This window comes from Ammospiza nelsoni, chromosome 2 (genome assembly GCF_027579445.1).
Source record: "Ammospiza nelsoni isolate bAmmNel1 chromosome 2, bAmmNel1.pri, whole genome shotgun sequence".
In the NCBI taxonomy this organism is placed as follows: Eukaryota; Metazoa; Chordata; class Aves; order Passeriformes; family Passerellidae; genus Ammospiza; species Ammospiza nelsoni.
The window spans coordinates 33,343,682-33,362,204 of NC_080634.1; the positions used below are offsets into that span (position 1 = coordinate 33,343,682).

General features: G+C 36.7%; 1 protein-coding gene across 1 annotated transcript in view; it reads left to right on the forward strand.

Moving 5' to 3' along the window:
* ACER3 (alkaline ceramidase 3) overlaps positions 1-18,523 on the forward strand; it is a 56,357-nt gene that overhangs the window by 21,320 nt on the left and 16,514 nt on the right. The window contains exons 3-6 of the mRNA XM_059491562.1: positions 5,180-5,232; positions 9,425-9,477; positions 11,606-11,687; positions 12,816-12,851. Coding sequence (XP_059347545.1) covers positions 5,180-5,232; positions 9,425-9,477; positions 11,606-11,687; positions 12,816-12,851 — 224 coding nt within the window. The remainder of the gene's footprint in view (positions 1-5,179; positions 5,233-9,424; positions 9,478-11,605; positions 11,688-12,815; positions 12,852-18,523) is intronic.

The following is an 18,523-nucleotide window of genomic DNA, read 5'->3' on the forward strand; positions in this document are numbered from 1 at the left end:
GTAAGTGTACAGAAAATTCTTTCTGTAAGAAGTACCAGACAGAATGCTTTCCATTGTATGAATTCTATTTATTAACAGGTTTCACTCTATTTATTTAATTTATTAGAAATATATGTAGACTTAATCTGTGAAAAGATAGTGAATTTAACACACACTTGTGATTTCACTTGAGACAGCATGCTTCATTAAAGACCATACAGCAGAGCTTCTAAGTGAGGGTTCTTTTGTTAAAGGAGAAATTCTTTAACAGTTCTGCTGTGAAGATGGGGGTGGAAGGGAGGGTACTTTAGTTCGGTTTTAGCAACTTTGAATAGTTACTGAGATTTTACAAGATACTAAAAGACAGCTGTCAAAGCCAACGTTAAAATTAAATCTGTTAGCATTTGAGAACATGAGGTGTTGTTTCTAGACATTATTTTGATCCAAATCAGCTGCTTCTTTTGCATGCTTCCAGACATTTAGCTGATTGTCAGTTTCTTTGTGTTTTACCACACCGTGTTCAGTTCTTGCCTTTTATACCCACAATCTCTTTGGCTGACATTTATTTCCTTTTTGAAGTAAATGCATTTTGCACTATGAAAGTTCTGTTTGTTTCATATACATGGTAAGATCTTGGCAGCACAACAAGGGGTATTTCTGAATAATTGTTCAAATAAATTTCTTGTTCATACTGGTGACAATACTGAGGTACACTTTTCAGTAAGGCCTTTGAGATACAGCACACTGTTCTCAGCCCTTTTTTCTGCTGCCTTTCAGCATAAAGTGCATGTTCTCAATTAACTCAGTTGGACCTCTGTATGATTTTTAAGCTGTAGAGAACCATTTAATCAGCATATAAATTATGAAGAATAATCTTAAGCCATTATTTCAGTAAGTTGCGTCACCTGAAGTAGGTGGAACAAATAATCAAACCATTCCTACCTCAAGGAATAAGCAGTTGGTTTTGAGTAGTTTCTTATAATTCTGGAGTGTTGTGTCAGGTTCTACACATGCCAGTTCCTCGTACATCTTGGGGAACTGTGATTTTGAAGGGTCTCGATTTTTAAAAAACTGTGTGTGTATATAAATACATATATAAAGAAGTGTAACTTCTGAACCTAATGAAATAAGAAAGCACTTGATGAAGTAAGGTTTGTTAGATATTTCACTTGAAATTTGGAAGGATTGTTCTCATTTATATTTCTTTGGCCTGTTTAATAAAGGCTCAGTCATTCAAGCAGTGCCAAAGTGGAGGAAAGAAAAAAGGTGTAAAATTTTTTCTATATTAGGAATAGCCATAGGAACTCTTAAGCAACTTATTAAATCTAATTTCCAGTGAAACTCTGTGTCTGTGAAAACAGTTGTTAGAACCTCTTCAGTCAGAGTTAATTAGCTTCTTCTTACCTAACACCTGTAGAGAAGCTCCCAGGGCCATGTCAGTGTTGTTAAATCAGCTGTGGCTGGGAACATTCCTGAGTGCTGAAGCCAGGCAGCGAGGAACAGCCCGTGTCTGTTCATCTTAGCCTCCAAAACAAGGTGACCATGTACAGATTGCTGCTGAGCGCGGGCCCCGGACTCTGCCGGCTGCTGGGCTGTGCCTGGAAGCTGCCTGGGGAAAGTGCTCATTTGGAACAGGCCACATTCATAGCACAGACTGTTCCAACAACTCACTAGTGCAGACACTTGTACCGCAGTGTCTGGGAGTAGTACCAGCCAAGCTGGGCGTGAATTGTAGAGCTGTACCTCTGGAGTAACCAGTGTCTCTCCTGTCTCTTATGCTGTGGAGGGGAAACCATTGCAACACAAAATAATCCATTAAAAGTAGTTAATTTAATTCTACTTTTTCATCTTGTTTCATTCTTTAACTTTTAATAGTGCAGTGTGTTGTTGTTTATCTTTAATTAGGTTCTGTCATTGTAAAAAAATAAAACGGAATTTAGCTGCAAATTTAAACACCTAAATGTATGTGTCTACCTGTGCAGAGGGTTCTGTCTGCCAGTGCAGTCAGTAAAGTCAGGAGAATCATCTGACTTGTTATAAAACACCTGTTTGGCCAGCTGCTTTACTCTTAATAATGACATTCTCTTAGTGGAAGCTTTGACAACTAGTTCATGTCTAGATACTTAAATAATGGTATTTGCATCTGGAGCATCCTTCCTTTGGAATATTTTCATACAGTGCCTGTATAGTTACCATTTCTGTGAAATCCTAATAAACTGATTTTTCTGTAAAGGATTTAGGCTCATAATGAGAATTTTGAGTGCTGGTGGAATAGTTACATCAAACTGAATTATCACTGATTATCTGATGCTTCTAATGCTTCCTAAAACTATTGAAAAAAATCCCTCTAGGATTAAAATCCTGGAGGTTTATAGAGTTCATATAGAGAGCTGGATCTTTTGTATAATATTCAATTATTTCTAGCCATAGGTATTGCCCATAAGTTTTTTGACAGTATTTGTATGAGGCAAAGTTTGTAGGTGCATTGATTTTACATCATCATAGCAACCACTATTTTATCCCCTGGTAGTAACCACACAGCGTGTTTGCTGCAGGACAGAAAGAGACCCTGTTAGTCTGCATAGAGCAACAGCTCTGACTTTGCATTTCTAGTCTTCTGAAGTGCAATTTTGATCTCATAATAATGTGATTTAATGTGTATTCTGTGCTTAATACATAATTGATATATATCCCCTGTAACTTGGGAGGTTCACTGATGTAAAAATGCCAAGTGACTTGTAGCATTTATGAAAAATGAGTTAGAGAGGAAATGGTACTTACTGCTTCAGATGGTGTTAAAGCTTCCCAACCAATATGCAGCTTTTAGTGAGTCAAGCTCCTTTGCCAAAAAAAAACCACCTAAAATATGAAAACTGCTTACAAGGTAAGGAGCAAATTTATTGTTCAGTGTGTCAGTGGCTGTATGGGAGAGTTGCTTCTCTTGAAAACTTGTGTCATTGCAGGGATTGTGATCACTCATATTTTGAAAAGTACAAAGCTGGCAGAATGTCTCATTGCAGATGATTTTTGTGAAGTAGATATTTCTTAAAAATGTCTCGAGCCTGGAACCATAAGATCTGTCCCTGTAAGCTTTTCTTCTTCCAGGTATCTATTTTATATAGATACTATAAATAAAACATTATTTTTCTACAATGCATAGTAAAATTTCATAATCAGAGAAACTCCAGGTGTGATTATTGCACAGAAGAAAGAGGGGTTCTATGAATTTTAACTGTAAAAACTAACTATAGTCATGGGATTAACGGACTTGAAATACTAATATCTGCAGCATGCTAGATTTTTTTCAAAGACTGAAGAAGAATTAGTCTAGAAATAATTGCTTCTTACTGTATAGGAGGAAGGCGAGGAATTCCTTGATTGTTGAGATTTATTAACACAAATAACATTAACAAAAACGAACAAGAAAACCCCAACCACATATTTTGCTAATTTAAAATCGGTTGAAATTTCTTATGCAATGGTTTTGCCCGTACTTGAAAATGACATTTATTATAAATTGTAAGAGTTTGTATTCTGTGACAGACAGGATAATGGATGGCACTATTTTAATGATGATTTTAATGGGTTTTTTCCTCCAGAATGAACAGTTGTTGTCACATATTCTGTATACATAGAAAAATGGTTATGAGAATTTCTCATCAGAATCTTAATGAAGGTGAAAGCAGTTATAGCTTGCTGTTTGGAAAGATTTTTCAGAAGCAAACCAATGTAATCAAAATTTACAGAAATGCATGTGGTTGTTTGTTTTCTGGTAGGAACTCTGCTTAATTTTCCCAGAGAAATAATGACATTGAAGTGTTTGGTAATACGTTTTGAAATGTTGCTGTATTACAGTAAAGTAGTTTTGTATTTCAGTAAAGCTACATGCTTAGGTATTTAATTTCCTTGAGTGAGTGTAATAATCACAGTTTTAGTTAATAACAGCTAAGGAAGCATCTCCAGACATGTCTCTTGACTGTCTTGGCAATCCTTTAGAGAGTGCAGAGAGATAGAATTCTTGTTTATGCATCAGTGAAACTTGACTGGTGTGTGTAGACAAGGTGATAGTCTAGCCACAAAATATAGCAGCACTACTCAGTGATCAAGACTTGAGTGCAAATTACTTGGCTTTCTCTAAGACTACAGTCTGAGGTAAAACATAATTTCTTGAAGGAAGACAAGATATCACATTACTGTACTTGTTCTTGCAATATAAAACTGAGCTAGGGTTTATTGAGAGTGTTTTACTGATAATATTTCAAAGTAATGAATGATGCATTAAATACTATACCAGCTTTCCTCTAAACAGAGAAATCTAACTTCCAAGAAGCATTATTCATGCCTGACTGAAAAAACTGTATAGGCAAAGTATATGTCTCATAAAGTAATTTCAGAAGTAAACTCAGAATGTGTAAAGAAAGTATTTCAAATAAATAGAAATAATTTCTTAGAAGCTCATCTTTCTATAGAGAAGGCTTGGAAATGGTGTTCTCATATCACAAAACAAATCCACCCTATGTCAGGTTGGTTTGTTTACCTTGAATTTCTAGTTCTGAGTTCTAGTAGCAATTCACTTCTGTTTTTGAATCACTTAGTAGTCTTGAGTTGGAAGGGAGCCACAATAATCATTGAGTCTAGCTGTTTAATGAGCAGCCCCTGTGGGTATTAAACCCCAGACCTTGGTGTTATTAACACCATGTTTTATGGAGACAACAAAAAGCTTTTGGTAAAATACATGTTTTAAAACTGGACAGTGAGCAGAAATACTGAGAGGCTTTCAGGAGTACTGGTTATTGAATGATGCTTTGCCTTATAGAAGGGTTGGAACAGAGAAATCTTAATTCACTTAAAATTAAAAAAAAAAAAAAGGGAAAAGATAGATTGATATATAATATTCCATTCATTCTGGATTCCCTCTGCTCCTCTCCTCTTTGAGATTATGCCCAATTAATCGGACACAGTACTGAGAGGAATTAAAGAGGACATTCACACCCAAAGCCCCATAAATTCAGGGATTTCATTGGTGACTAATATATAAAGTAGAAGGCTGTGGAAAAAGGGGGGTTTGTCTCTGCAGTAGAATGCTGATGTTCTAATTTCTTTCTCACTGTTAAGCATGCATTTCATGCATTTAAGTTAATGTACCTGAAAATTTTACATGGGTGCTATTATGCTGATGATAGTTTTGATTTGTTTTCAGCTGTGGGATTGGGATCTTGGTGCTTTCACATGACCCTGAAGTATGAAATGCAGGTGAGTACTGTTAAGTAGCTGTGAATCATTTTCTGTGCCTATCTTGCTGTACAGTCATTTTGCCATTTCTTGTCTAGATGAAACTTGCATAAAATGAGTTAATCTACCTTAAGTATCATTGTACATCACTCCTGCTCTAAACAAGGCAGTAATGCAGGTCTTGTTTCAGTAGGTATTTTCCACTGATTATATACAGAAATATGTACTTGCATCTAAAATAAGAGCTATCATCAATTGCTTATGGTGGTAAAGGACACTTTATCCTCTGGGAAATCATGTTATCTTTTTACACAAGATGTTATTTTAAAATTCTCACAGCTTTGGCATAATAGCAAGCAGTATAAACTGGAGTTATTATTATTTATTGTAACTTTTCTCATCTTTATGTTTCTGTTTATCTAGATGGAGCTGTAGCATTAATACTGAAATCAGTATCTTCTGAGTAGTGGTAATTGAGTCATTTTCCCTCTATTTTCAAGTAGACAGCATTCTGTAACAAGTCACAGGACATAGGGATTGTCCTGGTATTTCCTGTTTTCTAAATGGACGCAGGAAGTCTTGTCCTGTTGTCCTCTTTTACATCTGCAAAGAATAAGGAAATGCATCTTTGAATTAAAGTCAGGGTGAAGTGGGATGTTGTTCAAGATTAAGAAACCTACATTTAAAAGTCTGTGCTGGAAGTCTGTGTTCCCACCACAGTCAGTGGAAATACAGTTTAATCAGTGGAGTGGAGACAGGCAGTTGGCTGGGCTGAATCATTGTCCAGACTCCATTGGCAATCTTTGCTCAAAAAAGATTCATTTGTCTAAACAGAAATGTTTAGTGTTATTTTGACCCTGTGAGTGTTCTCTCAAGCCTCCAGCTTCCCTACCACAGAGGTGCAGGTTTCTTAGACTCCTGTCACATCTGCCAGTCTTGGATGGGTGTATTGGGAGTGACAGAGCATCTCAGGTGGCATTAGGCAACTATGCTGTGGCAGCTGAATTGAATCCTGCATTTCTGCTGATCACAGTGGGACCTACGTATTGCTGATTGTTTGATGTTTGCCTCCATAATGCTCTGGTTTGTATCTCTGGCATGTGGTGGAGACTGTCAGCTTCCACAGAGTGTACCGTTGTCACCATGTGAGAATATTTGGTGCTTTTCTTGGCATGAAAATGTGGTTTGTACAGCCATTTCACCACTCTCTCCCAAATTAGGGTGCTATTTACCTGTATTTGGTGGTGAAACTGCGTTGAATTTCCACCTTTTTCATATTACTTCCCTCAGCTGCTTGCTTCTATCATGGCCAGTATTTCAAATCCTCTTTCTCACACTGATGCAGAGGTGAGCAAGGGCACCCTGAAATCAGGATCATTAAAATGATCCAGACTTAAAACCTTTTATGAATGGAGAGATTGTAGGTTTTTGTTTGTTTTGTTTCAGGTGGGGTTTTTGGGGGTGTTTTTTTTTGTTTGGTTTGGGTTATTTTTCAGTTGTTGTTGGAGACTGTGTGTGTGTAGAGGCTTTATTTTAATCCAAGTCACTTTGCTGCTACTTGCTCAATACTTCTTGTGTTGCATAAGAACAACTAAGGGACCTATGAACTGTGGTGAATAAAGTGGGGCAGAAGCAGATGATAAGGAAACAGGAATGTCTTGCATCATCTTGTCAACAGATGTAAAAGGCTTCGTGTGAGGCAGGGAAAGTACATTTATTTTGGCAGCTAAGTGAAATCCACAAGTGGTCCATAATTATTCCAATTGTTTGCTTACTGATCACCATGGAGGAAACAGTTCAACTAGTAAATAAACTTTCTTCATTCACTTTATCCCTCGTTATGTTTAAAAATCAGCATAGTTATTCAAGGAGACTTTTTTTTTTACATTTGTTTTGCAGTCTTAATACTGTAAATGATCGATTCAATTTGCTTAATTAAGAAAAATGTAAACACTTCTGTTCTTGAAAGCAGTTGTTTAGAATACTTCTGAGGAGTTCACCCCTTTTCTGTTTTTTTTTTTTTAATGGGGATTTACTTGATTGGATTCTTGAGGAATGCACAAAATACTTATTTAGCCAGTGAAATCAGCTCCCTGAGTTCCCTTCTTTCCATGGTTCTTCATTGTCCAGGCATGCCTTTGACAGTACTCCTAGAAGCATTAATTCCTTTGGATACAGAAGTCATTGTCTTCTGCATGCAAATTGCAGTTAAGATCTTTTGAGAGGCTCTTTGTTGCTACTGCAATATCCCTGAGATGCTGCCAGCATATGAACTTAAGAGTGTAAGCACCTGTCCAAATTTGAAAGATTTTCCTGTATTGTATTTCTCATTCTTCCCCCACCTTTTTCTTTAATGAGGTGTTAAATGACTCACACTCTTTAATAACCACATGAATTAATCCTGTAGCTAATGCCTATCAGACTTGGAAAGGCACATCTCTGAATTTATAAAATATATTACTATGAAGCTGAATTCAGCAATTGCTTCTCTTTTGTCCCCTCTAAGGCATCACAGCAAAGATAAACTACTGTGATGGCAAGGTGGCATGGAACATGCCTGCTAGCTTCAGCTGCTGCCAATGTTCCTGATACTGTCTTTGTGCTGCCTGTTGTGGTCCCTGACCCTGTAATGCACAGGTCCTGGGATTTTAACCCTGCTCTGCAAGGTTGGTTGTGTGCTGGCTCAGCACCTGCACCTGCTCCCTGTAAGTCAGACCAGTCTGATCCCCCCACTGGAGAGAAGCAGTGGCAATGTGGGGAAAGAGGCAGCATCTGCCCTATCAGTGGCAGCTTGGCAGCAGAGCTGTTGAGCACTCTTGTGAAACAGTTCCTGAGCTTTATATGACCAAATCACACCAAGCTAATACTTCACACTCAAGGTAATGGATCTCTCTCCTCCTGTAAAGAATTAGATCCACTTTTTTTTTTTTTCCTTTTTTTTCTTTCTTTTTTCCCCACAATAGGAAATTTCAAAGCTAAGATGAAGTTTTTGACTGTGCAGTTAGAAAATTGTCCCAAACCAAGCAGAATTAGGCTGGCTTTATAAAAGAGTTTGAGTAAGCTGCTTACTGCTTTTAACAAGTTCCATTGCTCAGAGTAACATGGTTATGAACTTGTTAAGTACCTTGTAGCAGTGGTAGGAAAACTATTTACAGACACAGCCACCAAGAACTTTGAGTGATGATGGAAAAAGGTCAAAATCTTTTTTGCATCTAGTTCTTGTTTTTCTTAGAAGTCAAGCTCTAAAAGTTCTAAAAGCCCTAACTATTAATGTTTGCTTAACATATTAGAAATCAGAGGCTATGGATCTTCATTGATCCATTTCTATCCTTTTTCATTCCCATTTTCATGAAAGAAAGATTTTTCAGTCTTTCTTAAGAGGAGGTAAGTTTAATTGTATGTTTATAAGCAGAAATTCCTGAAAGTTCTTTGGTGAGAAATTTTACAAGAAAATGATGCTATGATTCTTTCTTATAATGATAAATGGCAATTTTGAGTTTACCTGCTAATGAGAAATCAACTTTGTTGTGATTACCATTTTAATTCTGTTCATTAAGATGGCAAGTTCCTGGAGAAATAACTGTTTTAGCTGTAACACATCAGTCTTCTCCCAAAATATAAAAATTATTTAAGATAATAAAACATTATATGCCATCATAATTTCTGGGAGAAACCCAACAAAACAGCCCAAAAGAACCCCACATCAAACAAAAACAAAGCCCTGTCTCTGAATTAAAGCAATGTAAGAAATTTCTAAAATTAGGAAGTAAACATGTGAGCATATTGCCCATCCTAATAGACTAAAATTGTATTTTATGCAATTGAAATATTACATTACAATTTCTCTGTCAAGTAAGAAGATGCTACTGACTCTAAGGCCATAGATGGGAAGGTCTTCAGCCTGGCTTTACAGAATTAATTCTTACAAATATTTTAAGAGGTATGAGCAGCAAAAATGTCAAGATTCTTTGAATGTGTGGGCGTTTATGAAGCATAATATTCAAAAGATTCAGAGTAATAAGGTTTTAATGCAGCAGCTTTGGTAGCTGAACAGGGTTTGACAGTGCTACGTGTTAGAGTACAGCCCAGACGATGGATATCCAAATGACTTAAAAACTCCTGTTTATTTAAGACTTACTCTCTCCTTAATTAACTTAGACAAGCTTGTGTGTTAAAAGTAGCTTTCATGTTTTGATGTCTTTGCTTTTTATAGCTGTTGGATGAACTGCCAATGATATACAGTTGTTGTGTGTTTGTCTACTGCCTGTAAGTATTTATTAATTTTTTTTCTTGAATGTTTATGAAATGTTAACTTTTGAAATGTAGAGTCTCCAAAGCCAAATTTAGCATATATAGAAAGCTTCTACTACTCTCAGTGAGATCTGTTTTTGTACAGCATTATGATATTAGAGAACCAGGCTGGCTTTAGTCCTAGTTTTTGATAATTTAAATATATTTTACCAGTGAGATTTTTTTTTTCAGTCGGGGAAAAAAGCCCCACTCATTAAAGAATGTGTAGTATACAATCAGAACTCAGTGCTACTTGTATAAAAACAGCAGATACAATAAAATCAACTTCAGTAATGCCTACAAAATTAGCAACATTATAGTTTATTTGAGCTGCATTTCTATTATGCAGTCTGGCTCAAAATGCAAATTTCAGGTTTCTGGCTAAACCTGCTTTTCACTCATCTGGAAAATTAAAGGGACAAGATTTTATGAGGAGTTGAATGCATATTTTGGGCAGAGTGTCTTGGAACATGCATGACAGCTTGATGCGATGCCAGGATATGTTATCCCATTTAATTTTGGGAGCAATGTAGCATTTGACAACTGTAAAGATACCCTAAGTTGGCTTTTTCTTGCCTGTTGCTGCAAGGTCTGCATTTAATATGATTTGTTCTGTCACTTGGTAAATCCAAATGATAGATCAACTTGTTGCAGACTAAAAGAGAAAAAAAATATTTGAACATATCAAATATTCAGCTGTTGAAAATTGTGATGTCTTGGTGAAGAATACTGGTTGCTTGCAATGGAGATGGGATGCTTTAGGACTAAATCTGTATCTATGGAAGTTGCCCTCAGTTTGTGACTCATACATTAGTATGATTTGTACAAATTCAGGACCAGAATCATAATGCCTCTTTTAGTAGAAATATTTCCACTGTAGCTCCCTATCTCCTTGAAATTGCCTTTGCATTTGTCTGATTTGAATGTGATTAGAAAAAAGCATGAGGAGTGGCTATAAAAATATGTCTGAGTTGTTATTTTTTTTTTTTAGTTCAGTGGTTACTTTATTATCTTCAGAAGTACTGAAGTCTGTTACTGCATTTTTAACTCAAATAATATTCTGTGTATTTATGTCTGGTAGCAATTAAAATGCTCAAAAAAATGAGCTAATATGTATTTTAGGAGGCCTTTAATAATTGTTTTGGTTAGCTTGAAGGTAAGTTGCAGGTGGTTGTGCACAGGACATTCCCTTATACATCATTCAGTTCTGCTGATTCTCAAATTGTGTAATTACTTCAGCAAGCCATTTTGCAATGTAGCACATTGTACTGCCTTTAGACTTTTTGTTTCCCATGTGTGTTTTTATTTTATTTCCTTTTATCAATTCACAATGGTGTCTGTTTCTCCAAGTTTATAAAAAAAGGAGCTAGACAGATATAATTTGGAATTATATAGACAGCTTCCTCCAGCCCAGATGATAATGGGCTTCTCAAACTTCATTTTTGTTGGGGTTTTTTGGACCTTTTTTCTGATGTAGGTACAGTCTGGGATGTGTGTGTATTTCCATCACAGCTGAGACTGAGTTGTAGTGCAGAGATTGTGAAGGTAATTTTAATTGTTTGTTTTACATACTGGGAGCAGTCAGGTACTTTAACCTTCCACTTTTACCAGTTCCCAATCTAGCAAATGTACTGCAACTGTATTCAAGCCATAAACAGTCTACATTTTAACAAATCTGAGTTCAGTGTTTTGTCAGGCAGTCCTTTTCCTACACTGCTGCTTGCTCAGTAATGTTTTTGACAGCTGTGTTGCATTTTAAACTAATTTCTAATTTGCCATCCATTATCACCCTGTAAGCACCTTCTGAAAACACTTCTGCTTCACAAACTCTTTTCTTAGAGTGGGTTACTTCTTGGCATATGCTTGAGCTTATTGGTGTTAGAGTTTTTTTGCCTTAGATTTTTTAAAAAACATTTACTGCTAGGAGCGTGAATTTTTTTCTTACAATAATGTGTCTTTATTTAAGGAGTTAGAATTTCTTGAGGGGCCTAAGAATAATTTGGATCAATTTTTCTCACAAAAATTCTAATATTATACCTTGGAAATTGGATCCATTATATGGTAAGTGATGAATGTTGTCTCTCTCCTTTATCCTCTCTTCCAGGTATGAATGTTTCAAGTACAAGAATACAGTCAATTATGCGCTGCTTTTCTTGTTAATAACATACAGCGTCGTAGTCAGCATAGTAAGTAACTTTTTCTAATATGGCATTTTCACCCTTAGGTTGGCAGTTTTTCTGGCAGTGGAGAAATGTTATAGAGGCAATACTAAATCTCTGTCACTTCCAGTCAAGAATGACAAATTATTCTTTTGTTGAGAAAATTATGTTGCTGGCCAGAGAAACCTAAAACCTTTCTATCTAAACCACTGTACAGAATAAATAAGGAAGAAAAGCAAGAATCCAGTTGCTAGAACAGCAATGTGAGAAAAACAGTTGCCAGTGACTTGGTATGAGACCTTGGATAAGCTATGTTCCTGCTTCTCTCACTTTAATTCATCTGTAGAAATAAGAATCATTCTGTTTGCCTGCAAAAAAGTGAACTTTTATATCCAGTCCAGGATGCAGACTGGTGTTCTGAAACAGGCAGAATAAGAGAAGAACTTATCTGTTAGTTAAAATGCTTCTAATTTTTTTTGTGTCACAGCTAACTTGACTCCCTTTGTCAGTGGAGTGTTCTTCCTGTATGAATAAATTCAGTTTCATGCTGATTGTCAACCACAGATTGAATTTCCTACATATTTTTATTGATAAGCATTTCTTTTAAAATTAAAGTATTATTATAAGTCAGCTGCCGAAATACTTGCCTCTTCCATTTCTCCTAAATTTTTTTACACTTGTGGCACATTATGCCTGAGGTCTAGTGCCCTTCCCTCTTCAAGAACATAAATTAAATTAACTGTATTACAAATAGGAAGAACTACAAGCTTTTTGTAAAATTAATTGAAACATTAAATATTGTCAAAAACAAGAAAAGCAAATTAGAGTTGAGTATGTTTTCTTCTTGCTGTGCGTATCGAGAACATCTAGTAACTTCAGCATCTTAATTGGTTTTGGATGTAGTCAACTCTATTAAATTAGAAGCTTTATGTTAGTTGTTAATATTGGTATTTATTGGTGCTTCTTAGTTTATAATAATTCCACAGTTAAAACCTCAGGTTCTGCCAGAGGAAACTTCAAATATTTGATCAACTTTAATGGTGCATGGACAGGCACTCATGGCTTGATTCGAACAGAAGACGCCTTGGCAATATTTAGATGAATAATATTATGATGGTTCTGTTGCAAATTATTTCTCTTTTTTAATCTTTCCAGGTTTACCTAGATTTGAAAGAGCCTGTATTCCATCAGGTAAATCTTGTTCTGTTGGAGCAGCTAATTTTGGTTTTCAACTTTGCTATTTTAGTGGAATATGTTACGGTATTTTACTGCTGAAAGAAAGATGGAAGGGAAGCACGATTTGCTGTTTGCTTTTTCTTTAAGCAGTATTGCTGCCTGTCATGTCACCATCCTCTTACTTAGTGACCTGAAAAACTTGAATGCTTCAATGTGTGTTGTGTTTTAGCTTGTGACCTAATATTTCCCATGGTTTTCATCAGTGGCAAGTGTAATGATGTGACCCTAAGGTGTGTGAGAGAGGAACATCTAAATGAGTCTTTCTGCTGTTTTCCATTAGCAGCTGCTTTGAAACTATGACCTTACATCATTAGATGTCTTGATTGACTTAGCACCACGTTCTCTCAGCTTTAGCACATTAGTTTACTGGGTTTTTTAACTACTCAGTTTTACTTTGTGGATATTCAAGGTGAGTTTAAGCAGAGAATGCCTTCTAGGGTTATGTAGCAGACTGCTTTGTACAGCCTTAATGGAACATTTGATACAGGCTCCTTTTGTAGCAGCCCAGGAGTATTAATATGCATCCCCTGCCTTTGGGGATAGGACTTGCATCGCTTACTTCTTCACAGGAGGTTAGAAATTATGCTCATTTCTATATGCCATGGGTAGTTTTCCATCATTTATGATTTTTTGATTAGGGATAACAGCTGAAAAATTGCCAAGCAAAAAGCACAGAGCTCTTTGCAGGACAGAGCTTTAAAGCCTTAATTTTTGAAATTGGTAGTGCCACTGCTTGTCAAAGTGTGCCTGCTGCATCAGCAGTTGTAAAAATGATAACTGGCTCGTGTTGGTGGATTAGTGAAGTGCTGATCAAGAGAATAAATCTTCAGCTGCTCCAAAAAATCTCCCCTAGAAACATGAATTGTTACCCTACCTGTAGATAAAAGAGAAAATTGCAGTGTGGATTTTTTTTGATGGTATTAATTAAATCCTTTCTTTTTTTCCCCTATTTACATTTCCAGCAGAAAAATACTGGCTGGGAAGAAAGTGACAATTACTCGTGCTTTTACTGAGCTGGTCATAACCAGTTTTGAATGAAGTGACTTAGAATAGTTTTGTTAACAGCAGTGGCAAAACTTAGTATTTATAATGAACTTTTATCTCTTTAATCAGTTATTTGCCCAAGGTGCATTTATTGGAATAAATACATCACAGCTTCACTATAGTCCAGTTTGATGCATTGACATAGGTGTTGCCCCATGTCACGAAAACTAAAACAGTAGATATTACAATTTTTTGGGAAAGTGGGAAATAGAGCAAGTTTAAACTGTTGTCCCAGACCTTTAATTTTCTGCATCTGGTTTCTCTTAGGTTCAGAATATGAATTCCCTGTTATAATTTATACATGAGGAATTGGCGTAGAAAATGTTTAGATCCCATAAAATTGTTGGACTTTTTACAACAATTCCTGGCAAATTGATTTTTATGGAGAACATAAAGTTATGGCCAAATTCCAAATATTCAAGTACTCTACCTATTTTTTCACAGTCTTTGCCAAATATGTAGTAAATCCTGAGGAAATAATTTCCCTGACTGCACAGCTAAACAGGGTTATATTCTTAATACTTGTACATTATTTTAGAGTGCATTAAAAAGAAAAAGTTAAATAATTTCTGGAAGTATTTTCAAACTGCTTTTCAAGTCACTTAGACTTGAAGTAAAATTAAATATGGTCATGCAATCAGTTTAAATCACAATTTTTCTTACTGGGTTAGAAAGTAGCATCAGGAGATAGAGCAGCATTTGGCTCCTCTAGATGTTTGTCTGTGATCTTTTTGAGTTGTCAGCCTTGCAAAAAGAGGAAGAACTACAAGGATAACTTTTTATTGTTCATTGTTTCAGTATGGATTATGGTTTTGGTTTGGTTTTTTTTTTTTTTCCTCTGGAAGGAGGCCAGTAAGAATGGAAAAAAGGATCCTATTATATTTAGCAACCAGGATCTGAGCCTTATTTTTCCCCAAATTACTTTCTACTTGTCTTTCCAATTTAGGCTCATAAATTGCCAGCTGCCAGCAGGGCACAAAGGTGATTTCAGTTTGTTATCCACAGCACAGTAGCAATAGAGACCAACTACTTTTTCTGCATCCACATATTAAGGGAGATCTTTAAGGGTTTTAGTGCTTCAACTGTAGGAGGAACGAGATGTGTGTTTTGGGTAGGTAGAGGCAGCACATCATTAGAAGGAAAAAACTAATTCCTGTTTGACAACTAATCTAGTATTTTTGCTACCTCATCAATTAAATGAAATATATTAATGGCCTTTACAGGCATATATTGTCTTGCTTATGTTCAAATCTCTCAGGCTAGAGCACTGTTAGTCCTAATTTTCAAGGTGCCAAACAACCCTACGTCCCAGCTGCCTGGTTGTTTTTAAGCCAGTATCATTGTCACAGAAAACAGCTGTGCCTCTCTCCTCTTTTCCATCTGGCACACAAATTTATTTTCTGGTCTGAATTTGATTATGGAACTCAACAGGTTGAAACTTTCCTTAGAATTAATTTTAAATCAGATTAGTTCTTCATCCCTGTTTACCACATGTATACAAGGAAAGGGGCAGGGGAAGAATGGCTGCTAGAGTAAAGTGATCCACAGACATACAGAGACAGCCCTGGAAGCAGAAGTAGTTACTCTGAAAGTTAAACTTTCAACTCAAGTCTTACAAGTAGCCTCCTCCTAATATGATGAGGCCTAGGAAGTTGTTACATAAAAAGCAACGTGTTCCATCCTGATTTGTCTGCTTGCAGCATGCCATATCTGATCACTTGGAGTGATCAGAAACCTCATTCAGCTAGTGGGGCAAGTTATGAGAATAGGGACATAGTTCTAAAAACCTGTTTTATTTGTGTAGTCATCTGCTGTGACAGTTTGGGGCAAATTTTAGCAAACAAATAATTAAAAGGTTAATAGAAAATTAGATTAAATAGCTGTTTCTTCTACATTAGGAAATGTGATGTAAAAAAATAGGCATTCTGGAATGTTCTTGTGGTGTCCCATGTGAAACAAAGCCAGCTGGAGGAACAGATGAGTAGGAGAGTTGCAAATAGGGTAAGGTAGTGACTAGTGAAAAATTAGTAAAGGAGATTATGAAAAAGCCTGAATTTTCTTGGAATCAGTAGTGGGACTGATTTGTTTCGTTGGTTTCTTTTTTAACAACCTCTACCAGGAAAAAGAAGAGTGTACTGCTGGTATTTGTGATGATACAAAGTTCAGCGTTATCACTGAGTACTGGGGGAAATGAAGAGATAACTGGGATACCTGGAGGATGAGGATGAGGACTGATTCAAAATGGAAGAGATGCACTGATGGACAAATACAAACTATTCTTGTTCTAAACTGTTCACAGATCACCAAAGGAGGGGAGGGAGTGCCTGGATGTGTTCACTGTTTACAGCATAACAACATGACCAGGGATTTTTTTTTAACTTTTGATAGAAGTAAAATGCAAGTATTGGATTTACTTCTTCAGGTGACTTTGAGTAAGAGGAAGAAAGTAAGCATGGCAGGAAAAGGCATTTCATTTGCCTTAATAAAAAAATTAATAGATTTTTTTTCTCTAGGGGTATTTTAAATATACAAGTGCAAAGAACAAGGTGAAATCAAGATGAAACATATAGAAGTATGAAAGTATGTAAGGGAGCCTGAAACTGCATGAAGAATATATTATGTCCAGGCATAACCTGTTCAGAATTGCAGGATTCACCATTTTGGGGGATGTATGTGGACCCACTGGATGTCTTATAGCTCTCCAGAGTCCCTCCTGCTGCTAAGGCAATAGTTAATTGTAGGCTTGTGGCTGATACATTGTGCCTTTTGATGGAATGTGTTCTTACTTTCTGTAAATTCAGGTTCCCCAGTATTCTGTTCAAAATGACCTTTTCAGGTGTGTCTACACCACAGAGCTTTTTCTGTTCTGGCATTGTCCTGCTGATGAGCACGTATAAAACTAACTTGAGTGACATTTCACTCTTACACAGTTCATTGGGGGATGTCTTCCCAAGCCAGTACAGCTTTCATTCTGGCTGGTGCTTCTACCTGCACAGTATCTTAGGGAATGAGGAAGGATATTCTGACTCCCCTGAGGCTCAGCTCTACAAGTTCTCGGAGAGGAAGCTTGGCTTTCTGTGGCAGACAGTGTCCCAGAAGTTCTACAGCAGCAGTGACTTGTGTGTCATTTTGCTATCACATGCATGCATCTAAACAGGACCAACCCCAGTGAATCTGAGGTGGTTCATTCAGGAGCTGTCAAGGCAGCATGTGGTGCTACACAGCTGTAACTGTGCCGAGTTACTTGGTGTTTCAGAGTCATCTTGGGGTTGTCCTTCCTTTTTCTCTCAGCTCACATTTCTTCTCCAGAAATCCAAACCCATGTAGAGCTCAGTTTTCTTTGTTGCAAATTGCAAATATAGCTTCCACATTCAAGTATTGAACTATCTTTTGATAGCTGGTTGGAGTATTAGATAAGCTGGTTGCCAAGAACCCAAAATCTCTCAGTACAGTGCCCAATGTGAATACTAATATTTGAGGCTGATAAATTGACTTTATTAACCAAAGATAGGTAGAAAGCCAGGAGCAGAGGAAACAGAGAAGTGGAAATAGCAGCTTATTGCTGCTTTCTGTACTGGAAGGGTAGATGAAGAACCAGTTTTGTATGCTCTCCCTCTCAACCTTGCCTCTAACTTACATAAGTGATTTTATGTATGATTTGCTTAATTGCCTCCACATTAAAAATGCTTCCAGACATTGAGCCCTGAAGTGCTTACTTCCCATTTGTGAATTAGGAAGTTATTCATATTTCACCTTCTTATGACACAATCCACTGTGTCTTCATCAGACTTTGGGTTTTTCCCTCAATTGTAAAGATACCTTCAAAGCTGAAATATGCAGAGCTTTATTTGCATCTGAAACAGCAAAGAGGGAACTGTCTAGTGGTAACAGAAGATTGAGATTCTGATCTTTCTTTTTGTTTCAATTGCAGTAAAATTATGTTCTTTGGCTTACAGTTTAATGGCAGTGTGAGACAAAATAGCAGAAAACTTGCTTGGGTTGTCATCTGTCATTTAAATGATGTCTTAGTTAAAGACAAGAAAGACAAAAGAAGTTAAAGGAATGGAAAAAATTGAGCTAACTTGAATAAGGCAGATTTTTCTTTTTTTATATAATATTATACTTTGTCCTTCTCTGGATGGATGGGTAATACCTAACAAAGTTTTACCATGATAAAAATAGTAAAGCCATGGATGGTAAAAGAGATGAAGTAAGCACTGCTGCCTGACATCTGAACTAAGCTGTGCAGTTTGATGTGTAGCCTCTAAAGAAACAGCTGGGGGAGGTGAGCAGCTGCAGTCTCTGTATATCACAGCAGTATCTCCTGGGTGCTCACCTTCAGCGAGGAGGATTGGAGCATGCAGAGCAGAACCCTTTGTTGTTCCAGTCTTTCACAGGCTTTTAAACACAAATGCGTTTTACTGCTAACAACCTGTTTGGGTGGGGAAGCGGAAAAGGCAAAAAATTGAAGTGTCAACGATGGGCATATTTTTCTTCAGTCACTCCAAGGTTCTCTTTCTTTTTTTTCCCCCCTTCCTTCCTCCATTAATACTGTCCTCTTCTGCAAGCCATTAACTCACTAG